This window comes from Saccostrea cucullata, unplaced genomic scaffold (genome assembly GCF_032062105.1).
Source record: "Saccostrea cucullata isolate Sc308-1 unplaced genomic scaffold, CSIRO_AGI_Scuc_v1 ctg10, whole genome shotgun sequence".
NCBI classification, from domain to species: domain Eukaryota; kingdom Metazoa; phylum Mollusca; class Bivalvia; order Ostreida; family Ostreidae; genus Saccostrea; species Saccostrea cuccullata.
Window position 1 is genome coordinate 526,124 of NW_026938566.1, and position 26,776 is coordinate 552,899.

Here is a 26,776-nt window from a genome sequence, read left to right on the forward strand (position 1 = left end):
TTGTAAAATATTGCACCAGGAAAAAATCGAGTATTTTCGAATTGATGTCGAATCCAGTCACTGGTCTATATAATCGAAAATTCATACAATCCTTTATATGTGGATCGAGAATCTCCGTTTTGAAGTTTTCCAGAAATACAAAATTTTTCTCCCGCATTCGGCGTCGTGGTAAGAAAGTCCCATACATCGTCAACCTTATCCAGTTTGAGTGTTTGCTTCTTAAGGACAAGACTTAAATTCTTTGGACATTTTAATCTCATACGAATCTTAGTGTTTCTGTGTAGTTCATACGTCAGAGGTTCAATCAGACGACATCTGAACTCTCTTGCCGCCCTATAACATTTCGGTAGTTTGTGAATCACAGGCAGTGTTTGTTTCGACCCCAGAATGTAAGCCAACACCGGTTTATAACTATCGTCATCAAACCTGACCATAAGTTGTAGTTTATAGTACCCCTCCTTTGGAAGCCTTGCTCGAGTACATAAATGTCCGCCATTTATTTCCGTCATGACGTAATCGTCACTTTCCCTTAGAAGATTTTCAGCATGGCTCAGCCTGCAGGAACAATCTAGTTCATTTTTAAGGGGTAACTTTATTTCTACTTCGCCATTTTCTGTCATGAATAACGGACAGGAGGATTCGTCGTATGTCAGTCCAAATTTGTCAAGTTTCACTGATGGCCCCCAAAGTCCCCAATGATACGGAAAACAACGAACGAGTCCATCCGTACTTACACATTTGATGACGTAGGAGACCAGAGTAAAAGCCTCGTCATCCTCCTTATCATTTGCCAAAATCCGAAGAGTATACTTTCCAACAGTAGGTGGTCGTACAACTAACTTGTAATCACTCGGTCCATTTTTGTAAGCGTAAGTGTAAGTCTTGCTGTTCTCGCCTTTCTCTGGGTAAAGCTCGCCATTTAAAACAGGCAGATTTGTGGTGCTACTTTTTAATTCAAAAACTGATACGCCATTTGAGAAAACTACACTGGACGAATGGGAAACAAAGTCGATACCCCATTCTATGGCTTTCATACTAGGCTTTATATACGAATTAAATTTATCTAATGACCACGGTTCCTCCAAGAGTTGCCAAGCTAGGGCCATATTAAAATCTGGGTCATATGGAAAATGTGTTAAAACAAACGAATCGGGATCCATGAAGAAGAAATGGTCGTGATAATCGAAGTGGAATTTTTTGAGTTCGTCACAGTTCCCCGCTCCCCACGTACACTCCACCAACCGCCACTCTCCATCCACGTGTACTGCGTTCCACGTATGACTTGTGGCGTGGCCGTATTCGAATCGGATTTCTGGGTTGTAGTCATAGCCTTTGGCATAACCGGATATCTTATGGACTGTTATGTCAGCGCACCTGCAAAATAAATCATTCAACTGCTTGTTATACATATAAATATTTTCAAGCTTCACTAAAATTTCAATTGCAAGAAAATTGTATATATGAGAAAGTGAAAAAAGGAGTAAATTTGAACTATGCATTTGTGTAGTTAAAAGTCAAAAAGAAAAAATTATCGATATCACTTTGCAAAATTGGTAAATATTTAGGCAAAGCAGAGTTCTAATTTGTATTAAATCTGTTGATAAAAAAAAGACTGCTTCATCATACTTATATATAAAAAGAAAATTAAAACCAAGCTTATGGAATCGATACCCCGGAGTGACCTTGACCTAGTTCAAATCATAATACCTGATGTAGAACATACTCTCAATTCACGTCGAAATACGTTTTCATTCATATGTGATAAAACCACCAAAATGGGCATTGCACATATATTCCCTTGGCATGTGTTATTGCTCCCAAGTTTTAAAGGAATTAATAAAAAGATTAAATTCGCCGGAAAAAGTGATAACAGACAGACGGATAATGCGATTCCGGTTTACCTCCCCAAACTTTGTGATAAGTGTAAAATCAACATTTCTTGTTGCAAAATAAAGCGTTAGTGGATTATACAGCATCACGCACCTACATAAAGCAGTGAAGAGATTGGTGTAACCTACACAGACGGAAGTTTTTAACTTGAGGACGGATTCAGCATCCACCGGCTTCTTTTTACCTTGAAACAAGGCGGCTGTGTCGTATCTGAGTAAATAATAAAACAAATATAATTAATTGACAAAGTTTTATGTGAGCTAGCGTTGACTGTGATTTAAAATGAATAATTGCCATATTTTTTTAACCGCATGTTGTGATAATAATTTGTTGGTTGCGTACAAAACATTCTAATGACATTTTTACAAATGAAATATTTCTTTAAAAAATAAAAACACTTGCGAAATGTTGTTAGTGATCCATCTGTAAAATAGCCGGCATTTTTCCATGTCGTTTTTAGCTGATTTTGTAAGATATCTGCATAAAGATTCAATAGAGGTTTCCATTGACTTTGGTGCCTAGAAAAGAGAAAAGCAATTTAGAAGGGATTCGAATTGCTGTACTTGGTACAATGTACATCCGTGTTTGGTTAAATTTTAGGAAATCTAATGACTCAAATTGCGTACAACGACAAGTAAAATATCCAAGAAAGGAGGCGTAATACTAGTATATAGGAAATTGCATAAAATATTTAAGCTGGAATTAATATTCATGTTTTAGTTTAATAATTAAAATTAGAATTAATTATCTAGAATTATATTGTTCATTTTTTAGGCGTTTCCATTTGGTATGTTGCTGCCACCCCATCCAGCCTTTTGAATATCATATTTTTTCGATAAAATTTATTTAATTCTTGCCTTTAACGCATGTTCATCTACCAAATAAAACATATCATCGTTAGGAATTATCTCATGTCGTCTGGTCTTTGGTGGTTTTGGGGGATAAAGACTATTTTCCAAGGTCTGAGTTGGCAATGAGGTCGAGAGGAATATGGTCTTTGGATCTGGTTCAATAAAATCGACGGGCGGATCTTTGAAGGTGACAGATTTTCTATGAGTTTCAGTCTTTATTGGTTTTGTTTGTCCGCACCCCATGTTTTTAGTTTATCTACTTCCGCCTTTTTCTATTTTGTGGGTATGGCTGTATGTAGTTAATGACGTCAACTGGAGGCTCCTTGAACACGACCGTCTTTTCTTTCTTTTTCTCTTCTGGATGAAGTTGAATGACTTTTTGTTTTGTGTTTCCACAGCCCATTTATAAAAGTGGACAAAATTGCACAGTCAACGACTTTACTGTAAAAAAAAAAAGAATTATAATTTTACGAATATTTGTTTTTATATAAATTCATCATGGTGTCATGGGAAAATATTTTAAAACTGCACAGGAGTGAAAACGACAAACATCATAAATCATTTTAATAAAAGTTAAAGTTAGGTGAGAAAACAGACATATTCGCGAAGCACCTATACTGATCTACAAATGTCAGCTCCTTAGAATCACATGGTTCAGTTTTACAAAATGACTAGCAAACAACACATACATGTATTTAGCGAATATCTCTCTTTTATATCAATTTTATTTTTTTTATTGAAAAATATTTGGCATTTTATGAAAATTAAAAAAAATATTTTGCAAGATTTTAATCATTCAATATGCAGTAACCAGCTTAAATTTCTGATTTAGGTAAGTAAATGACAATTCCTTTTATTCAATGAATTCGTCAAGTGTTCTCAGATGTTGAAAAAAAACACTACATGTGAATATAAGAACTATTCAATGTTAATATATTCAATCATAAAACTATGAAATTATTGAATATAGCCACATTTAATTTCTTAGCTCCTTGATTGACTAAAATGTTACTTTTAAGAAGCCATTATACGAGACCTTTCAGTTGAACATGAAATTTTTTATAAAACTGGGTCAAAAAAGGTCATAAAATTTCCAAAGTAATACTATTAATGGTTTTAAAAGTAGTTTTTCTCACTAGGCTGTGTTGAATGATAAAGCAGCAATGATAAAACATAAATGATAATGTTACAATGTTTTATCGTTTTTATGGTACTATTATTTTGTTATCCCTGGGGTTAAATATCTGATACCTGTGATTCTTTGAACTAGTAAAATGAAAAATACGTTTTTCTGATAGCAAACTAGAGGTACTGTGAGCGATGAGCTCACTAAATGATACCCCACCCCGCCTCCCATATAAATATAATGGCAGTGTCCATGTTTTGCTATATATGGGAAACCCAATATGTGCGTTGGATCAAAAAGTAAAAAAGTTTCTCTGAAAGTCTCATCAAATTTCATTCAGTAGTATAAATGGAGTTGCGGATAAGAGATGGGGTACTCCAAAGCGTAACAGACGGACGTACAGACAGACGGACGGACATCCCGATTATTATAATTATACCCGCTTGAAAAGTTTATTGGCAAAATACTTGTCGGATTTCGACGTTACTCTGTCTATTCTGTTTCAAAAAAGTATAGTACATAACATGTATGAGAGAGAGAGAGAGAGAGAGAGAGAGAGAGAGAGAGAGAGAGAGAGAGAGAGAGAGTTGATAGACGACAGGGAAGTAACTCGCAATGACTCTGATGATTGTAATGCAATTAATTAAGTATTAAGCGATGTATCACATTAAACTTATTTTGAATACTAGCAACGGCGGATCCAGAAATTTCATAACGGGAGGCGCAGTACATATCTAAGGTCAAGGGTCCGAGAACTGCATGGAAAACCCTCATTGGTCTAGGGCAAAGCCCTGGTGTGGGTCCGGGGGGATGAAAAATAACAAATAAGAGTTGTTTTTCCGTTGATTTTAGGATATTACAAACAAAATTTAAACAACAAAAAAATCCAAACGAAAGGCCACTGGTCCTAGATCCGCTATTGACTAGTAAACGAGCTGATGACTTTACTGATAATATTTACTAAAGACTCTCTTAAGTATTTACCCGTCTATCAATACTAGATTAATTTTAAAGACCATGTATATTCAGCATACAGCAGCTTAGGTTTCAATACTGTGTTGAAATCAGGTCAAATCTAGAATAGTCGATCACCCCAACTGCATATACTGTTATAGAATTATCAAAATGTTGCAAAGTCTTAAAGAAAAAATGTTCATGTATGTCGTAATATGGTTCCAAAAAAGGTTATATTACTTACCTCGTAAATAACATTATAGTGAAAAGCTGTCATCCCTAAACTCGACCTCTCCTTCGCAACCACTTCGCCACTTTCATGTATAGAACCACTAGCGGGTTAAGGATTATCTAAACAGGAATGAAATAAATCTGACTTTTTCAGCTTTAATCAGTTTTAACCTAACCGCCTAGCCACGATATTACTTCCATAATTCATTTTAAAAGTCTACAGCACAGACATTGTTGAAAAACTGCCACAATTTCAATGTATACCAAACAATGGTATATTTAAATTCCCCCTATAAATATCGAATAGGTATTGAGTATTGACAAAGCTTAAAGATTTTTTTCTGCGGTTCGACATCTGTTTTTAGCGTTGCCTTTCATTTGAACTGGACAATATTTGAATGTTTTCCCAGCTGTACATGAACCGATTGTTGATATTTCAATTTTATTTTTTATTTCATTTGTTCGTCAGATTTTATCATTTTACAATATTGGAAGCGATTGCTAGACATAGGTGTGAAAAAATATCGACGCTTCAAATTACATGGCGCAATCAGAAAGTTTTGCAAGTTTGCCAACAAACTGAAAATCAAAACAAAAATGCTATTTTATTTTATTATTGGGGTTTATTTTAATTAGCTGTTTATCTTGCTTTGGCATTGTTCAGATTTGTTTTTAGCATTACTCGAGGAGCTTATTTTAGTTTTATTTACAGCATCATTTAAATTTTGGTTTTAATTCTATAATGGTGTTTTTCAAAGCAGTGGAGGGTAGAAATTATTTACATTCCTACCAACCTATCTGAAAAAATTAGGGCAAGCTGAGAGGGAAACAAAAATAATGGCCTAACGCACACACATTACTTTTTAGCTCACCTGAGCTGAAAGCTCAAGTGAGTTTTTCTGATCACATTTTGTCTGTAGTCTGCCTGTAAACTTTAAACATTTTATCTGTGGGCCAATTTCAACCAAACTTGCCAGATACCATCGCTGGGTAAAGGGAATTCAATTTTTTTTTCAAATGAAGGGTCCCGTCCTCTTTTAAGGGGAGATAATTTAAGAAATAGTAAAAGTGTAAGTGGCGTATTTGAAAAATCTTCTCAAGAACCACTTGTTTGGGAAAGATGATACTAATGTGGAAGCAATCTCAGGTAGTGTAGATTCAAGTTTTTTTTTTTAATCCAGAGCCCCGGAAGTAGGGTGGGGTCACATTGGACGTTCTTCTTCTCAAGAACAACAAAGCCATGCTTGCTCGTATTTATATAAAAGCATCCTCAGATAATGTAGATTCAAGTTTATGACCCCCGGGGGTAGGGTGGGACCGCACTGAGCGATCAAAGTTTTACATGGGAATATATAGAAAACATCTTTAAAAATCTTCTCAAGAACTACAGAGCCATGATTGGTCATACCGGTATTTATATGGAAGCATCCTCAGTAAATGGGAGTATGTAGATTCAAATCATGACCCCCGGGGGTAGGGTGGGGCAACACTGCACGATCAAAGTTTTACATAGGAATATACAGGATAAATCTTTAAAAATCAACATGTACTTCGCAAGAACATCTAAACCATGCTTGGTTATATTTCTTTGGAAGCATCCTCAGGTAGTTTGTTAAAATCATTACCCCCGGGGTAGGGTGCGGCCACACTGGACGATCAAAGTTTTACATAAGAATATACAGGAAAAATCTTTAAAAATCTTCCTTCTCAAGAACAACGTAACAAAGCCATGCTTGCTCGTATTTATATGGAAGCATCCTCGGGTAATGTAGATTCAAATTTATGACCCCCGGGTAGGGTGGGGCCGCACTGGACGATCAAAGTCTTACATAGGAATATAAAGGAAAACTCTTTAAAAAATCTTCTTCTCAAGAACAACAGTCATGCTTGCTCATATTTATATGTAAGCATCCCTAGGTAATGTAGATACAAGCTTGTTCAAATCATGACCCCTGGGGTAGGGTGGGGCAAAGAAGAAAGTCAAAACTTATAGGGAAAAATTCCACTGTAAGTCAAAGGAATATGTAAGCTTAGTAAGTGTAGATTCAAGTTAATTCAAATCATAACCTACCCACCCCCTTTCACCTTTTAGGGGTAGGTCAGGACCACATGCATTTTAAACCTTCAAAAAATGGGTTGGTATTCGCTCTTTTATTAGCCTTAGTGCTCAAGTGAGCGATTTGGCCCATGGGCCTATTATAAAATTCCTAAGTGGCGAGATTAATTCAATATATACATGTATGTTCTTTCTAAAGGTCATACACGTTTTAAATTGAAGACTAGAAAATTGCAGCAGCAGCGGAATCTACATGTATGACTCATGAATGTGGAACGATCTGCACTTCTTTTAGGTTTATATTAAACATGTTTATATAAAGGTTACAGGTAGTTACATGTTTTTAAAATGTCACGTTACAGTATATAATGTTAAAATCAATTGATCAATAAAAGAAATCTCGTAAATTTCAATATTAGAAAAAAAAGTTGACCTAGAGAGTTAGGACGCCAGGGTTATCTTAAGAACCCTCTCTACACTGCACACTAAAGAGTTGGTATTTTTTTTTTGGCAGTTAAGAGTGATCTACCTTTAGATCAAAATTTTATAAAATAGAAATTCATAGTACATTTCTCAAGTTGTAATAAATTCAAGTATTCTTAACATTTTAAAAGGCCAAGATAATTAATTGAACATATTACTAATATTAACATGCATTTTCTCTATGGAAGTAAACAACTGTGATTTCTATTCACTGATATTGTGTTGTGTTTGGTCATTTTTTCCAAGGGGGGGGGGGGGGGCTAGATACCATATCGTGAAAATCAAATAAATAAACTCAATATTTATAACAGCTTTATACAATACATTTTTCTCAATGTCCCAAAAAACATTTTGCACTGGTGTATAGGGGGTCCTTAAGAATCGTGCCTTAATACTAGGAACTGCATTTGGCTCTTGCACAAAAGGTGTTTTTTAGACATTTAGTTGTTGCAAAATTTATTTAAGGAAGAACCTGGAAATGAAAGCACTTTTATTGTTTAAATAAACAATCTTACAATATTTGCATGTTTCTGTACATCTTATTGTAACATCCCAACGACAACACCCCCCCCCCTTTCAATGAACTACTATACTGTAGTATATTGTACACAGTAAAGATCAAGTTAACTTTTAAAACTCTCAATATTCAAGCTGTATCAATTCTTTAAGTAAAAATACAAAGCCAGGTAATCATAACATTCACACTTGCATCTACACATGACATAGAAACTATGGTCATAACAGAGTACTTTTCAAAAGATTCCAATAGTACAGAAGTGCAGGAATTACATATTTATTGCCACTGAAATGAAAATATTGTCCATGGATGAACAAAAACTTCGACATTAACAAAATTCAGATAAAATATAAGCTTATTTAATGTACAGTCTATTATTCATAACCGTTGGTTCAGCAGTTTTTGAGCTTAGTTTCAAATCTACATAATTATAGCCTGATTTCACTCTAAATTTATACGTTTTTGTACATGTATACTGATTACAAACTAAATCTAAAATATATCACCAAATAACCATGTACATAAAGTATTTGAATATGTATAAATACAATTAATTATTACTATTGTAAAAATCTTTAAATTTCCATTCACTTTGATTTATTCCCCTTTTTAACCCCAAACCCATATATGTATGACTATCTAATGTACAGTTTTTTTGCCATGAATAACTTTAGCATATTCACTATTTTCGGGATTCTGTAAAACAGTCTTGAGAAACTCCACCGTTTCTTGTTTGAAATCCCGAATGTCTTTTTGTAGCTGCCTATTTCTTTTCATTAGCTCGGCGGTCTTCATTGTCACGTCCAGAAGTCCCGAGCTTTGTAACGCTTCCTGAGTTCGCTTGTACCGTTTACATTTCCCCCCCTGCGAGCGGTTTGAGCTGGTGGACAAACTTGTATCGTCAGATTCACTAGCACTGGTTCCCTCCCCAGTGGAATGAGTCAAAATCTGACCTGAAAACTCGCCCATGTCTGAATGCACAGAAGCAGTCGAGGACAGTTTGGCGACTTTACGTAGTGTACTATTAGAGTCCGTCCTGCTTCCTCGCCCTTTTCTACTGAACGTTAAATTTGGTCTACTTTCCAAGTCATTAATTGTGCTAAAAACATCATCAGAAACACCAAAACTGAACTTGGAATCCAGAGAAAGAGGGAGTCCCTGATTTTCCATTGTTGGAAGTTGTCCCCCAAAATTTGCCCCGCCGGTTCTCCAGTTTACTGACAAATCAGGAAGCTCTATCCTGGGGCCAGCCTGTAAGAAAAAGAAATGGCAATACAGCAGTTATTGTTTACACTTATTATGCAATTCTGTATAATGGGTAATTTCTGTGAAAGAACTATATGCGGTATATTGCATATGTTTGCCCCCACAAAAGTCAAATTTTGAAAACTTCCTGAAATGTGCTGAATTCAATAAATTGTACGAGAAATATAAGTTAACAGAAAATATTATAGTTCCAGAGCAGTGTATTCACAATTTCTGTTTTTATGACGTCACAAACTAGTCCGATTTTATATCCTTTTTCAGAAAGAGGACAAAATGGACAAAATTTCAACAATTTAAGCTTTAAAATTTATAGAGCGCATGTGTGTTCAGGAACAATATTGACATATTTCATTGATATTATCATTCTACACATTATATCAAAATATTTATCCTGAACACACATGCGCTCGGTGACTTTTATTTAAAATATCGACGAAATATGTACATTTTTCTGCAAAATTCATAAAAAACTGAAATTTACGTCATATTTGTGACGTCATTACGTACATATGACGTCATTACTTATGAAACTAGTGCTAATTGTAACGGGGACCGTTACAGATGTTCCCCAAACGCTCCCCAACTCCCTTTTGGTGCCTTATTCCCTGTAATCTCTATTAGTTAAGAAATACTTTATGAAATTTAGGCTTAATCAAGGTTTTCCCAGAAAAATACAAAATATATTTAAAAATAGGCATTGCACGCGTGTTCATGTGCATAACGACCATATTATCTTGTCTACACTATCTCAAATTTTAATATACTTAATATCAAAGCATTAATCCAAAAGTATTAAAAAATTCACTCATTCGAGTGTATTTTTAACTTTACTCATTTAACGTGCACGCACGTGCAAGCACGTGCATAATGACTACACCTTCTTGTAGAAGTCCTTTATATTTATCTATGTTCTAAATCCCATCCTGTTTGGTAGAAAAACAAGGGATTTATAGCCATTTGAAGTTTCAGCCAATCAGATTACAGCACACATGCATGCGCGTTATTTCATAAATTTTTATCTTTATCGTATTGAAGGATATCTAAATGAATGACTATATTTTAAAATTCCAAACATTTCGTAAAAAAACAAAGGAGATATAGCCATATAAAGTTTCAGCCAATCAGATTGCAGCACACGTGCATGCGCGTGATTTCATGAGTTTTTTTCTATATCATATTTTGGGATATCTTAATGCATGACTATGTTTTAAATTTCTAAGCATTTCGTCAAAAAACAAAGGAAATATAGCCATATAAAGTTTCAGCCAATCAGATTGCAGCACACGTGCATGCGCGTGATTTCATGAATTTTTTTCTATATCATATTTTAGGATATCTTAATGCATGACTATGTTTTAAATTTCTAAGCATTTCGTCAAAAAACAAAGGAGATATAGCCATATAAAGTTTCAGCCAATCAGATTGCAGCACACGTGCATGCGCGTGATTTCATGAATTTTTTCTATACCATATTTTAGGATATTTTTATGCATGACTATGTTTCAAATTTCAAAGCATTTCGTCAAAAAACAAAGGAGATATAGCCATTTAAAGTTTCAGCCAATCAGTTTGCAGCACGCGCGCATGCGCATGCTTTCATGAAATTTTTTATCTATCAAGCTGTAGATCTTTGTAATGTAGGACTATGTCCAAAATTTCAAAAGATTATGACAAGAAACAAGAAAGATATTGAGACTTTAGTTTCAGCCAATCAGAGCGAAGCGCACGTGCATGCGCGTGAGATCTTGCTATTTTGACCATGCCATCATGTCTATACTTCTAATGTATCCTTACATTGTGAGTTTCAGAAAAATTCATCAAGAAAAAGAAAAGTTACAGCAATATCCATTATATTGGTCATTTCACGTGTTGCACGTGCGCGCTCTTGCAAGCACGTGCGCGCAAAATGACCTTCGTTCCGCAAATCTACATAACATCCCTACTGACCCTAAAAAGGTTTTACCTAAGTCAGATGTGTAGTTTACAAGATCACTCGCGGACAAAATTTTCCCAGGAAGAAAAATAATAAGAATAATAATAACTAGTGCTAATTGTAACGGGAACCGTTACAGATGTTCCCCAAACGCTCCCCAACTCCCTTTCGGTGCCATGTTCCCTGTAAGCTTCATTAAATAAGACAAACTCTGTGCATTTTTGACTTTTACAACGCTTTCCCAGAAGGATACCAATTACATTCAATTTTTAGCATTGTATGCAAGCGCATGTGAATGCATGTGCGTTATGACCATATCATCTTGTCTACACTATTCATATATTTTAATATACTATATATTAAAGCATTCAGTCCAAAAGTAATAAAAATCACTCATTCAAGAGTATTTTTAAATATACTCGTTTCAAATGCACGCACGTGCGTGCACGTGCATGATGATCATACCTTCTTGTAGGAGTCCCTTACATCTATCTATGTTCTAAATCCCATCCTGTTTGGTTGAAAAACAAGGGAGTTATAGCCATTTAAAGTTTCAGCTAATCAGATTGCAGCACACGTGCATGCACGTAATTTAATGATTTTTTTTTATATCATTTCGTAGGATATCCTAATGCATGACTATATTTTAAATTTCAAAGAATTTCGTCAAAAAACAAAGGAGAAATAGCCATTTAAAGTTTCAGCCAATCAGATTGCAGCACACGTGCATGCGCGTGATTTCATGATTTTTTTTCTATATCATTTTGTAGGATATCCTAATGCATGACTATATTTTAAATTTCAAAGAATTTCGTCAAAAAACAAAGGAGATATTGCCATTTAAAGTTTCAGCCAATCAGCTTGCAGCACGCGCACATGCGCATGCTTTCATGAAAATTCTTATATATCATGCGGTAGATCTTCATAATGTAGGAGTATGTTCAAAATTTCAAAGGATTATGACAAGAAACAAGAAAGTTATTGAGACTTTAGTTTCAGCCAATCAGAGCGAAGCGCACGTGCATGCGCGTGAGATCTTGCTATTTTGACCATGCTATCTTGTTTATACTACTAATGTATCCTTACATTATGAGTTTCAAAAAATTTCATCAAAAAATAGAAAAGTTACGGCAATATCCATTATATTGGTAATTTCACCTATTGCACGTGCGCGCTCTTGCAAGCACGTGCGCGCAAAATGACCTTTGTTTGGCAACTCTACATAACATGCCTACTAACCCTAAAAAGGTTTCACCTAAGTCGGATGTGTAGTTTACAAGATCACTCGTGGACAAAATTTTCCCAGGAAGAAGAAAAATAATAATAATAATAATAATAATAATAATAATAATAATAATAAGAAACAGAGTAAAAACAATATGTTCCCCAACTTCGTTTGGGGAACATAATTATTCAGTGCTTTGAAGTCAGCATATACTCCCCTGTTTAAGGACTTAATTAAATATTACTCCATCAAAGTTTGATTTTGGGGGGCAAATGTTGGTTAATACTGCATATAGTTCTTTTACAGATTGGTCAAATTCCAAAAATAAAGAAGTTCTTAAAAGTTCACAAATTAACTGTTTTAGTGTATGAATACCATCCCTAAAATACAATAAATCTTGAAAAATCACAATTGTTGTAACCTACCACTGAAGTTGTTGCTGTTCCTGCATTTTCTGTTTCATGTGCCTTTTGGAAATGAACTGGACCTATTAAAATACAAAGTTGTTATTTGACATACATGTATATATAGATTTTTTGAACATGTATGACGATGGCATTTTAAAATGCTCTGAACAAATCACTGTGCAAACTTCATTAATTAAGATTTTTTAAAAACATTTTTAGTCATCATTTGCTCGATCCAGTTGTGCTTGTTGTCAGGTAAGCATTGTTTACTGGTTTTTAATTGGATACAGTATATATTGATGAATCAATGACACAGTGATATGAATCTAGCACACATATCACTGCCAGAAAAATATTTATTCTAAATTATTTAAGAACAGGGAATACAGGTGTTAAACAAACAATTTGCATTAATACTGACTCACTTGTAGGCTTGAGAAAAAGCAAATGGGAAAAATATAAAATTTTTACATACTTTATCATCCGGGAATTCTTCCCACATTGTAACAAAGTTAAACTACTCGTTCATTGAAACAATTTTTTTTGGTACACTGCTATAAAATAGAGAGATCCCAAAAGCGTAAATTGCATTTCAATGATTTGTTTTTATCAATTTTAATTAGTGTGTGTTTTTTAAGGTCAGACGATATATTCCTCATATATCTGTTTTATATATCTTCGTAATGTATAAAAACAAGAGGCCCATGGGCCACATCACTCACCTGAGTAGCTTTGACCATGCTGTTCTTTACCAATTTTCCCCTTTGTAATACATATTGTGACCCCACCCTACCACATGGGTCATAATTTGGACAATTTAAAATCTAGAATTTTAAATATAGAATATACACTACCCCAGGATGCTTCCACATAAGTTTCAGCTTTTCTGGTCCAGTAGTTCTTGAGAAGAAGATTTTTTAATGACCCCACCCTATTTTTTTCTTTTCTTGATTATCTCCCCTTGTAAAGGGACTTGGCCCATTATTTTTATAATTTAAACTCCCCTTTACCCAAGGATGCTTTGTAGCAGGTTTGGTTAAAATTGGCCCAGTGGTTCTTGAGAAGTCGAAAATGTGAAAAGTTTACAGACAGATGGACAAAATTTGATCAAAAAAGCTCACTTGAGTCTTCGGCTAAGGTGAGCTAAAAATCTGTTATTTCCAAAAGAAAATGCAACACCATCCTCTGGTATCTTTTACAAATGCCTGGTAAGGTACCTCATTTTTTTGTGAGTTAACTAGTAAAAGTAGCTTTACTTCAATGACAAAATCTTCGGCAAATGTATATCATTTAGAAACGTATTGTCTGTCCTTAATTTCAAAACCTCAAAACCAATTTGTCTACAGACACTAAACAAAGAAAAACTTGAAATGGCCTTAGGTTTAAACCACACCTAGTAGATATTCCCCATTTTATATCTGGATCATTAAAACCTTAATTTTTCAGAGAGAAGAATCAATTTACTATACCTTCAGCCAATGAAGCACAAGTTTTGTCTTTATTATTTGAAACTGCTGTTAAACTTGGAGGAGGCACCGTTAATAAGTTTTCAGTGTAAGATTCTAACTCAGGAATATCACAATGTTGTGAGATCTGTTTTGTTCCTGAGGTTCCAGAGCATATCGGGGCAGCTGGATGAGAACTCTGTAGCTCTTCTGTGTGTGGAGTCTGGTGACTGTTTTGGAGCTCTCCTGTGTTTGGAGGCTGGGAACTACTCTGTTGGCAGTGTTGCCCTCCTGCTTGTACTCGAGACTGTTGACTGAACTGCCTGTATTTGACCTTTGCTGCCTCTGTTTCCCTTCTGATTTTTTCTACAGCCACGAGGAATTCTAGACGAAGTTGTTGAAATTTTGCTGAAGCTATGATATTTGGATCTGGTTCACACACAAAATCTGCCTCATCTGAAGAGAGAAAAGTGTACATGTGTTATACAGCAAAACTTGGTAATAATAAAGTCAATGGGACCTCTGAAATTACTTCGCTATATCAGTAATTTGTTATAACTTTGTAAGAAAGACTTCATTAAATTTATGAAGCTGGGGATCCAAGATGACTTCGCTATATCCAAATATTTGCAATACATGTATCCGTGTTCGTACTAAACGAGTTTTGCTGTATCCAAATTCATGCAGTAAAATTATATTATAATCGGAAGTCTCTGGTTTAATCCTACTTCTATAACCCCAACCAGAAATACATATACATGTATCTTATAAGACGTCTTACTTTGTATTGAAGTAATTTTTGAGGAATAAATGAGTGGTTTACAATAAAAAGGCTCAACCAGAGACTTCTGAAATGATTTGATTAACAAGAAAGAAGTCTCGAGAAGAAACACAATGTCATTTTAAAGTACCGGTAGGTTAATGATCGATATATTCACAAAATGTGAGATTGAAGCCGGGGATGCCTGAAATTGAGTTAGGTAACTTGTGGTAAAACCCGAAGTCTCAGTCGAGACTGTAGCTCTACTGATTTGTTCTTATAACAAAGGAAGAGAAGATTAGCAATTTGGACTTGAAACTTTACAACAGCAATAAATATGATAATGATCCTTGATTAAGTCTCTTTCGGGGGCAACTTGTGTGCCAAATTAAATTAAAATACGACCAATACTTTGGGAGAAGTAGCATTTTAAAAAGCTTTTCAACGAATTTTCTATTTTTAGTAACCATGGCAACACCATTCATTGAAATCAAAAACCAATGCACTAAATTATGTATCTTAGTGTAGTCATCTTGTGTGCCAAGCTATATTGAATTAAGACTAAAACTGTAGCAGGAATATTGTTTGTAAGGAATTTTAAAGAAATTTCTATTTTTAGTAACCATGGCAACATCGTTCACTGAAATCAAAAACAGATGCAATAAATTATGTATCTTTGTGTAGTCTACTTGTGTGCCAAGCTATATTGAAATCAGACCAAAACTGTAGGAGTAACATTTTAAAGGAATTTCAAAGACATTTCTAATTTTAGTAACCATGGCAACACCGTTCATTGAAACCAAAAACCGATGCACTACACTATGTATCTTTGTATAGTCTACTTGTATGCCAAGTTATACTGAAATCAGAACAAAACTGTAGGAGGAGTAGCATTTTGAAAAATTGTTTAGTTTACAGACAGATGGACAGCTAGATGGATGGACAGACAGGCAGACAATGGACACCTTACTAAGCTCTTCTGATCTGGCCAGTAGAGCTAAAAAATAAGTAGGGGTGCCCTGTGTATGAAAAAAAGTGCCTGAGCTGACAGGGGGCGTGCATAGACTCAGGTGATCTAATGATGCCATTCATACAGAGGATACATATTACAAACTTAATGCAAGTACTTTTGTGATAAATCCTATTCATTTTCCTTTATACTCAAGTATATGAACTGTGGGATCAATTCTTAGTTTCACACTACATGTACTTATTTTATAAGCTGCTGAGAAATACAATCGTAATCAGCTTTTTTTTACGCTTGTCATGTATAGTGTCGATGTTTATCATGGTATGTGCACTTGTTCTGTCGAATGCCTATCACTGCTGAAAGCTGTAGATCATTCAATAGATTTTCTGTGACTGTTTATAGCTTATGAATGGGTCCGTATGATTATTTATGGGAAGAGCTTTAACCTAAAACCTATTTTCTTTTTGGATGCTACCACATGAGTTTAATCTTTCCTGGCCTAAAGGTTCTGGAAAAGAACATTTTAAAAAGATTTTTCCTATATATTCCTACATAACACTTTGATCAGCCTTTGTGGCCCCTCCCTACCCCTGGGGTCATGATTGGACAAAGTTGAATCTACACTATCTGAGGCTGCTTCCACACGAGTTTCACCTTTCCTGGCCCAACGGTTCTTGAGGAGAAGATTTTTAAAAGACACTATTAATTTTTCATTAATTCATATTTTCATCTACCCTTGGAAGAGGGACTGGCCCTTCATTTGATCAAACTTGAATCCCTTTCTCCTAAGGATGCTTTGTGGCAAGTTTGGTTAAAATTGGCCCAGTGGTTCTTGAGAAGAAGTCAAAAATGTGAAAAGTTTACAGATAGACAGACTACAGACAAAATGTGATCAGAAAAGTTCACTTGAGCTTTTAGCTCAGGTGAGCTAAAAAATGTTTATGGTACCAAAGAAAGGTCTTGTTAAAATAAATACATAAAAGTTATGGTCAATTGCAAGGCTTAAGTTTTCAAAAGTATGTCAAACTCATAGGTCAAGGTAAAAAGTATTGGTACCCAAAGAAAGGTTGATACAGGGCCGATGATATACAAACGCAGAGCATAGAAAGTCTATTTACACAACTGTCATGCCAATAGGCTTACAGCTAATGCAAATTGCTGAGATATATACACGACTATCGTGCACATATATAAGAAATAAATCTATTTACACGACCATCGTGCAAATAGCAATCGCACATTACCAGAGCTATGCACATGACCGTAATATAGCTATTATACACAACTGTATATTATATACAATATATATTATATATGTATATACTACCATCCTGGCGTTGTTTGCATGGTGGAAGGTCCTAAAATCGACCAAGTCAAAATTTGACGGATTCATTACTTTCTTTTTATCTCATATCTTGTTCGTTCTCGCTAACTTAACTGGGGACAAAACTATGTATGCCATAGCGTAAAATATAATCATGATAATGGTCGTCGGAATGGCTGATTAATATAAATACACGACTGTCCTGCAAATAGCCACTGAAAAATTATAAACATGACGGTCGTGCAAATAGTCACTGAAAAAATTATATACACGACGGTCGTGCAAATAGCCAAAGAAAAATAAGTACACGACGGTCTTGCATATAGACACTGCCTTCATACAGAATGAATTGACATGTGAAATATGAAAGTGAAGTCCTAGCGCAAACCATACAGAAGGTACAAGTTCGGCCAAGGTTCAAGTTTTTACAGACAAGTGGAATAAAGATAAAAGGGGTAACACGAATTACCGAAATGCCCCTGATTTACCGAAATGCCCCTGGAAATTACCGAAATGCCCCCTAAAACTACCGAAATGCCCCTTGAATTATATTCTAATGGTCATTTTATGACAATTTATGATAAATTTTATTTATAAAACTGTGTTTTTGGAACAAAAATTAAAAAAAAAACCTTTTAATTCGCTCGAATATTGTGACTACTAAGAGCGATAACTCTTGCAGCATTGTCGCAGCAGGAAGCGTGTTATATTGTCCGTTGTTATATTATTACTGTATGATTTAATGATCCATGTTCTTTTTTCTTTCTCTTTTAATTTGTTGACAAAATTTTATACGGTATGTCTTGTTAAATATGTCTTGTTTCAAAGTAGATTTTAGTTTGTTTTGGAAATATTTTAAAAATTTTCCCGACAGCTCTCGAGAGACATCTTCAATATGCTCACATTTTGCTTCGAAACAAATGGTATCATCTGCTGTAATTAGTCCGTCATCCCCGTATATTAAGTCTAAGATTTCTCGTCTGTCCGATTTGTCAATGCAATCATCGACAAGCTTTTGTTTCGTATTTTGGTAAAGATGTCTTTTGCATAACATATAGTGTACATTTATTTCTATTTGGTAAAATTTATTTCTTTTAATAAAGTGACATATTATTTTATTTGGATTTTAATATTTTAACGTTATTTATTATTTTTTATTTATAAATTTTAAGCGTAACTTTCATTAAAACTGGATGGATACAGAACTACCCAAATGGCAATTAACGAGGATGACACGTACTTGTCAACAGACAGGACATCAAATTTTTGAATGGATAACGGTACACAATCATAATAAACAGTAGTGTATGCAGCAGGGGAGACTAAACCCCTGGGGTTCAGAGTTGTATAATTTAATACACCAATTAAGCAAAACTATGAAATGTTTATAGCATATTAAACTTAAAAGTTTAAATCAATGAATTTAAAATATTCGGCATGTAAATTGACAACATTCAGAAAATAATTCTGCTTATATGAAAACTAAATTACATTGCTTTCATTTGTTTTAAAAATATATATAAGTGTACGATTTTCCTCGGATCGGATTTAATACCGGTAGATTATTGTACATATATGTCTCATTTTTATGAACTATTAACAAATATATCAAAATTTATTTTGATTAGATATGAAGTTGCCTAGCCTTAGCTAGGTTATAACCCACCGGCAACGATTTTTTTCTCGGGATTTAACAACGAAATTTAAAAAAATAAATATCATATAAATGATCGATGAGTAAGCATTACAAAATTTATATTCACGTAAAAAAAAAATTTCGATAGTAATTATATAGAATTTGAAACAATGATGTAATTATTTTTTCGAAGAAATATGACATAGAGATAGATCAACTACACATACCAGAGTTATCTCTCTTAGATAAACACACGTTTTTGAACAAAAAAACACATTTATATTTTTTTTTTATTTTTAAAGTTTAAATTATGTATAATAAACTCACCACCTTTCATATTAATCAAAATATTTAAGTTTTTAAAGGGCATTTCGGTAGTTTTAGGGGGCATTTCGGTAATTTCCAGGGGCATTTCGGTAAATCAGGGGCATTTCGGTAATTCGAGGTACCGAGATAAAAGGGCAAACAGAGGGAAAAACCAAAATCTTTATTTCTCCCAAACTGTCCATTAGGGGTATCATTATTTTTATCCTGTAACAGTTGTAAAGTTAATTCCCCTGCCAATGTCCTAGCATAGCATTTATTACTCAGTTTCTATTTTTTCATCAATAATTCTACTAGTTATTAGTTAACTGGAAAAAAAAAAAAACAGAAAGATTTTTTGCCAATCCCACTTTAGCTCAGGTTAGCTAAAAAGAAATGATTTGACGATTTTTTTCATCTTTTCAGTTTCGTCTAGATATAATGTTCTATCGTTAAAATGATAAATGTCATACGGACCCGGTTTAACTGTGGTGAGGGCTTGTCCCGAGACACAGTTATAGATTATTCTAAGTTTCGTCATGTACATTTAATCTCCAATATAACAATATACATGAATAAACAAAAAAGTTGGATTGGTCTTTAAACAAGAGAAAAAAAATAAGTGTAATTTGAAGAATTATTCAAACTGTTTCAGTGTTTTTGTAAACAACTTTAAAATGTCAACAAAGACGGCCATATTGATATTCAGTTTCGTGTTGAGCTACAATATTATTATACAGATGTGCAACAGCATTCCCTCTTATTTTACCTAAAATTGAAGACGGTTTAATGTTTTACCACTGCATTACTTTGCAAACTCACAAGGAAACAGAAAGAATTGTTCACGTGTCAATGCACAGCTCTTCGGGAAGTCGGACTGCCATTGCTCGTGCTTATTCTGCTTTTAGTTTTCACTTTGATTGGGATAGACTAAAGACCGTAAAGATTTGAATGACCTGACCTACATAAAACTTTAATCATCATATTATAATAATAATTATTATCGTTATAACGTTTATATCTTAAAATATTTCATATATATTCTTAATTATAACATGTATGATAACATGTATGATAATTTTGTAAACTTGAGCTCTTTAAGATTTTATAGAAACATTTCTATCAAGGTCAACTGAGATTGTCGTCTTGAGCAAGCCACGGTTTGGAGAATGGAAGGGGGGGGGGGGGGGCAGAGTCCAACTTTTTTCAACTCAAACTTTTTTCAGAACCAATCTTTTTGGCATTCCATGCCACATTTCCTTGATAGCATTATCTTGTAGTATAAAGTGGGGGGGGGGGGGGGGGGGGGGGGGGGGGGGCAACCAGCCTTTCCATAAACATTTCCAATAGTAAAAGTAATGTTGGGGAAAAAGTGGTGGCCAGCCCCCCCCCCCCCCCCCGCTGCTACGTGCCTGTTACAAAAAAATATCACCCTTATTTTTTAACCTTCGTCATAACTTTTGAACAGTTAATTGGTGCTACGACTTTCATACTGAGTATTTCACAGGTGTGTTCATTGTGACAAGACCTTTCAGTGGATATAAATATTTTTTAAAATCTGAAAAACTATAACCTTAACCATAACTTTTGAACAGTTGGTGCTAGGGCTTTCATATATCACAGGTGTATTCCTTGTAACAATACCTTCCTTGGATACTATTAATTACATAATTTTGACATTTGCAATTTGACATGCATTTGAGAACATTCAACTCTCGCCATAAGCTGCCCTACGGGGGCATCAATGTTTCACAAACACATCTTATTTTATTCATTTATTATCTCTTACTATAATTCATCTGCGCCATGTTTTGGGTCAAAATCACATCAGTTGTTAAAAATCCCCATCGTCTCAAGCTACGGTTTGGCCGTTGTTTGCGACGATGAAAAATCACATGCAAAATCTAATAACATTAGTTACCCCTATGTGTATAACAAGAGGCCCAGGGGCCACAGCGCTCACCTGAGCACATGGGCAAGGAAAAAACCCATATCAGATCAGAACTGAAAGTTTACTGAGGTGTGGGGAAGGGGGCTTGAATTAACACCCCCCCCCCCAGGGGTTCATGATTTGAACAAATCTACACTACCTGAGGATGATTCCATATAAATATTACTAATCATGGCTTTGAAGTACTTGAAAAGAAGATTTTATAAGGTATCCCTATATATCCCTATGTAAAACTTGGGTTGGCCATTTTGGCACCACCCTAGTCCCAGGGGGTCATGATTTGAACAAACTTGAATATACACTATCTGAGGATGAATCTACATGAGTTTCATCTTTCCTGGCCCAGTGGTTCTTGAGAAGAAGATTTTCAAATGTTTTTCCTATATATTCCTATGTAAAACTTTGATCTGCCATTTTGGCCCCACCCTAGCCCCGGGGGTTATGATTTGAACAAATTTGAGTCTACACTACCTGAGGATAATTTTACATGAGTTTTATCTTTTCTGGCCCAGTGGTTCTTGATAAGAAGATTTTAAAAGATTTTTCCTATATATTCCTATGTAAAACTTGGGTCGGCTATTTTGGCCCCACCCTTGCCCCGGGGGTCATGATTTGAACAAATTTTAATCTACACTACCTGTGAATGATTCCACATGAGTTTCATCTTTCCTGGTCCAGTGGTTCTTGAGAAGAAGATTTTTAAAGATTTTTCCTATATCTTCCAATGTAAAACTTTGATCGGCCATTTTGGCCTCATCTTAGCCCCAGGGTTTATGATTTGAACAAACTTGAATCTACACTACCTGTGAATGATTGCACATGAGTTTCATCTTTCCTGGTCCAGTGGTTCTTGAGAAGAAGATTTTTAAAGATTTTTCCTATATATTCCTATGTAAAACTTTGGTGGGCCATTTTGGCCCCACCCTACCCCCGGGGGTCATGATTTGAACAAACTTGAATTTACACTACCTGAAAATGATTCCACATGAGTTTCATCTTTCCTGTTCTTGAGAAGATTTTTTTAAAATGCCATTAATTTTTCACGAATTCATAATTATCTACCTTGGCAGAGGGCGTGGCCCTTCATTTGAACAAACATGAATTCCCTTTACTCAAGAATACTTTGTAGCAAGTTTGGTTGAAATTGGCCCAGTGGTTCTTGAGAAGAAGATGAAAATGTTAAAAGTTTACGACGACGACAACGACTACGACAACGACAGACAACGGACAAATTTTGATCAGAAAAGCTCACTTGAGCCTTCGGCTCAGGTGAGCTAAAAATATAGTTCTGGTCATAAATTTCAACAAAGGTGTGAGTAAATAAATATAAATGCATTGAGCGGACTAAAAATTATATTTAATTTTAAAACATGATTTTGAATATAAATTATATTGAAGCACATTTATACTTTTCAGAACATTTGATTTATAAACAAAATATGTTATAATTATGTAATACTAATCCAGAAGATAATTAGAAGATACGATAATTTTAAACCCTTCCCTGTCTTAAAACCTGACCTACCCAAAACAATAAAGACTGATCCATCCTCGCAATGCCACTGAGGGTCCTGAGTTAACATGTGGCCGTTGTGTCATGTTGTAAATTTTGAATTTACAGGGTGGCTGTAAATACAAAATTTACAACATAGTTTTCATGTTGTAAATTTTGTATTTACTGCCACCCGGTAAATTAGAAATTCACATGACAGTTGCACAACGGTAACATGTCTAAAAAGTAAAAACCCCTTATATTGCGCGGGTGAGACGGATCAGTGTGACTACAGTCAAACAGGCAAAAGAGAAATATACAACGGACCAGACGGGGATTCGAATCCGACTGAATTCCCTGGACAGGTGCTCTACCAACTGAACTATCTGGCTTCAGGCAATTAAATCCGTCTGACTGACACATTGAACCCTTCTTTAAGGTTCCCCCTCCCCTTCCATGAAAATACCATCAAGACACGTAACCTCTTCCCTGTCAATTTCAGGGCATGACATATAACATGAAAAGCTGGACAGGGAATCAAACCCAGGACCCCATGCATCGATCATTACTGATTAGTCAGGTGCTCTACAAAATAAGCTAAGTGCATCTGTACTGATCACCCCATGTCCTGAGAAAAATCTCCATATATCCTATCATTTGAACATATCATAAAAAAGGACAGTGACAGAACTGAACTAGTATCGACCTGGCCTATCATGCTAAAAGACCGTCCTGTCAGTCATACTAGTTATTCATCGCGACCTAGGAGAAGTGGATTGTTACTTTGACAACAGTTGAGAGACATCGATCTGACCTGGCCACTGAAAATCGTGAAATAAGAAAACTCTTTTATCATGTGCAAATGACGAATTGTCACATGCATGCAGATTTTCAACAAAAAAAAAAATGTGCACAGCGGGATGTGAAATCATCAATTAATTATCTTTCTATATAAAGAGAATTATATTATTTTTGATTGCGAGGTTTAAATTATGCATTTTGCTTATGTTTGCGTAAAGAAAATATCGATAAATGCCTGATATATACAGAAGTCACAGAGTTTGATTTAATTATTCCATGCGTTCAATAGTGATAATCTAGTCATTACTCTCTCGATTTACGTCATTCAATCGACAATTTCGGTCTGGATTCGAATTTCCTTGGGAACTACAGGAAACACAGAACTTAATACTGTTAATTCTTAGGATGAATTTATTATGCAAAAAGTAAACAATTAAAAGAGGTTCATATGTATAGATTTCTGATACTAGTATTAATGAACGTGCGTCATCAGCATGTTAAACTTTTTTTAACGTTTAAGAAATATCCAGTATACAGACACTTCATCACTTGCTTTGGTCTATTTTCTATCATAAATATGTATCTGACAAGGAGCACACGGCGGATGTGGCCGGTCGGCAGGGGTGCTTACTCCTCCATGGCACCTGATCCCGCCTATGATGTTTTGGAGGTCCGTGTTTGCTCTGCTCTTATTTTGTATTGTTTTATTGACTTTGATCTTGAATACTGTTCGTTTTCTCCATATGTATCATCTCACAGATACCTGAATTATATTTCTGATTTCATTAGGTGATATTTGTAAATGTATATATCTACCTACCCAAATGTTAAAGTGATTACAAATTTTTACAAATACAATACAAAAGAACCCTGCATATATCATCAATTAAAAAAAGTTATGTCGAATTACCTTGAATGCAGGAAGAAAATAGAAATATTCCAAAAATGTATCAGCCGATTTTATAAAGCTTAATAAATGGTATGTATATATCCAGACTTCTCAGATAGACATGTTTTATAGGATTTCAGCCAAAAAAGTAATCAAACTTATGACATATGGATATTCCAAGCCAGATTTTAAATGCATTATGAGAAAAAAAAAACAATCTGATTAAAATCAGATCCTTTGATGCGCTCATATAGATCGCTACCTTGTGTTAATCAGATTGGAGGGGGAAAATCAATAAAACAAAAATTGAATATAATACCTGTATATAATTATTCAATATATACACCATCAAAAAAGAAAATAAAAAAGATAATTTTTTAAATATAAAATTGAAACCTCGACTTATTGGTATAAATTACCCAAGGTATGAATCTACACGTTCATACGAACTGCCATCCCACCAGTTTCTCAAAAATATTGGAAGTGAATATTACATGAATGTGTAAGGTTCGAAGGGGGGGGGGGGGGGGAGGAGTTGTATTTTTACTATGTGGTCAAAATCAATATCGTTAATTAATAATGCACGAATGAAAATATATTTTACTGATCTGCACACGATGGCTTATTTTTTCCCCCAAAAAATTCAACAAATAGGGTGGTTGCTAAAAGGGCATATGCTTGAGAAATTTAAAAAAAAATTCTATGTCCTAAAGCAGCCACCGCACTCAAGGGCATCTTCGCTAGTCAAGGGTTTTCGGTCCACTTCGCTTCCCGTAAATTATGGGGAGCGGGGTGGACCCAAAACCCTTGGCTAGCGAAGATGACTCAGGTTGGTGCTTGCATGGTTTACTAATTAGTAATTCTTACCAGCTGAAGTTGATGACATCATGTTAACTTGGTAAGGTAGTTCGTGGACATTGACATTTGATGTTGTTCTTCCTGCGTCTGGTTGAATCTGAAGTTGAATTAAGAAAAAAATCAACATTTTTGTAATATACATAATTAAATACATGTATAAGGTAACCATCAAAATATATATGCATTTTAATTCATGAAGGATATTTTGAATTTTTATAACGAAGTTAAGAAAATTACTACTGAATTCCCTTCTGAAGCAATATACTGCAAATGTGGTAATGGTAATTTTCACAACAATTACTACTCAGATCTTATGCCCGAAAGTCCTTTATACTGAGTAATTCTTTTATAATTAAAAAAAAATGATTAAAATCCTGAATTTCTGTTGGCTTCGCGTTATTCCCAATAAAAAAATTATCATTGTTATATAAAATGATTTTAAGCAGACACCTCTAAGTTTGATTTGTTGACTTTAAGCTTAATGCAGATTATATGACTGGAGAATTAATTTGATTTATATTCTTAAAGAAGACATCTTTGATTTTGAGACGAAAGGTGAGAGGTCAAACTCACAAGTTCAAATATTTTCTGAAATTGTGCATTTTCACTGAAAGTCTTCTGATACTTTCAATAAAATTTCAAATATCATTACACTGCACTTCCTATTACACTGTATTTCTATTTATTTTGAGATCAAATGACCCAAGGTCAAGGTCAGAATATATTGCATGAAATGACTTCCACAAGAAAGCCTGAGAGTTTCATTCTAGCTTTCCTTACAGATACCATGGATACTGGCCTCTCTCGGTATTAAGGTTAAAGTATTTTTGTCTCATTTTAAAATTAGAAGGAGCAAGTGTTGCAGTCTCATCATTTAAAACTATGAAAGTAGTTTTTGTATTACATCATTTTATAATTCTTGTTTATGTGAGAGGAATTCAAAATTATGGAGGCACCTTTGCTCATCATATCCGTTAATTTACCGGGTAGTTTGTTTGCTTAATAACCAAGAGCGAAGATTTGGATAATTTTAGCCCCATCCCTTAGACCTAAAGATGGGGGTTCATGAAATTAACAATCTTCTCCTCACCCATTTAGGCTTTATTCCAAAATTGGTTTAAATTTGTTTATTTGGGAATACCGTTGTCATAGCCTGAAAGACTAACGATACTTAAATCACAGAAGTTGGCAATCCTTTTTAAATAGATATTTTTCAGCATAAAATATTAGGTAATTATGATATTATGGTATATTACATATTTTACGATAAAAAATTATATATATATACTGAAATTCGGGAAAATTGAAAGGTATGTCAACTCTTGTGCCAGATGACATACAAAGTTTATGGGCCTCGTCTTGATCTTTAAGACTATATATATATGTATAGAAACATAAGTTATTTATA

The 26,776-nt window shown here is 34.6% G+C and overlaps 2 protein-coding genes across 4 annotated transcripts; both read right to left on the reverse strand.

The window, feature by feature from the left end:
- LOC134250640 (kyphoscoliosis peptidase-like) lies at positions 1 to 5,135 on the reverse strand. The gene is made up of 5 exons (XM_062732992.1): positions 5,066 to 5,135; positions 2,748 to 3,182; positions 2,257 to 2,408; positions 1,984 to 2,100; positions 1 to 1,374 (listed from the first exon to the last, which is right to left on the reverse strand). Exons 2-5 carry the CDS (start codon positions 2,982 to 2,984, stop codon positions 66 to 68), a joined length of 1,815 nt encoding a protein of 604 aa, XP_062588976.1. The 5' UTR covers positions 2,985 to 3,182; positions 5,066 to 5,135; the 3' UTR covers positions 1 to 65.
- A 2,895-nt stretch (positions 5,136 to 8,030) lies between these two features.
- LOC134250627 (uncharacterized) lies at positions 8,031 to 25,480 on the reverse strand. Of its 3 annotated transcripts, none has more exons than XM_062732979.1 (4): positions 25,378 to 25,480; positions 14,409 to 14,840; positions 12,958 to 13,019; positions 8,031 to 9,362 (listed from the first exon to the last, which is right to left on the reverse strand). In XM_062732979.1, exons 1-4 carry the CDS (start codon positions 25,397 to 25,399, stop codon positions 8,748 to 8,750), a joined length of 1,131 nt encoding a protein of 376 aa, XP_062588963.1. In that variant the 5' UTR covers positions 25,400 to 25,480; the 3' UTR covers positions 8,031 to 8,747. The 3 variants fall into 3 exon arrangements, 2 of the variants coding, with proteins under 2 accessions (XP_062588963.1, XP_062588964.1); XM_062732980.1 differs by having other exon boundaries at positions 8,031 to 9,359; positions 25,378 to 25,478; XR_009988547.1 differs by lacking the exons at positions 8,031 to 9,362; positions 12,958 to 13,019; positions 25,378 to 25,480 and adding an exon at positions 20,147 to 20,286 and having other exon boundaries at positions 14,702 to 14,840.
- Between the last annotated feature and the right edge of the window lie 1,296 nt (positions 25,481 to 26,776).

Excerpts from the sequence above, each read along its gene's own strand:
- LOC134250640 (XM_062732992.1), bottom strand. The coding sequence starts at position 2,984 with ATGGGGTGCGGACAAACAAAACCAATAAAGACTGAAACTCATAGAAAA. Across the intron at positions 2,409-2,747 it reads TAGATGAACATGCGTTAAAG|GCACCAAAGTCAATGGAAAC; the intron begins GCAAGAATTAAA and ends TCTCTTTTCTAG. Across the intron at positions 2,101-2,256 it reads TTTAAAGAAATATTTCATTT|ATACGACACAGCCGCCTTGT; the intron begins GTAAAAATGTCA and ends TTATTTACTCAG.
- LOC134250627 (XM_062732979.1), bottom strand. The coding sequence starts at position 25,399 with ATGATGTCATCAACTTCAGCTG. Across the intron at positions 13,020-14,408 it reads TTGTGCTTCATTGGCTGAAG|GTCCAGTTCATTTCCAAAAG; the intron begins GTATAGTAAATT and ends GTATTTTAATAG. Across the intron at positions 9,363-12,957 it reads GAACAGCAACAACTTCAGTG|CAGGCTGGCCCCAGGATAGA; the intron begins GTAGGTTACAAC and ends TTCTTTTTCTTA.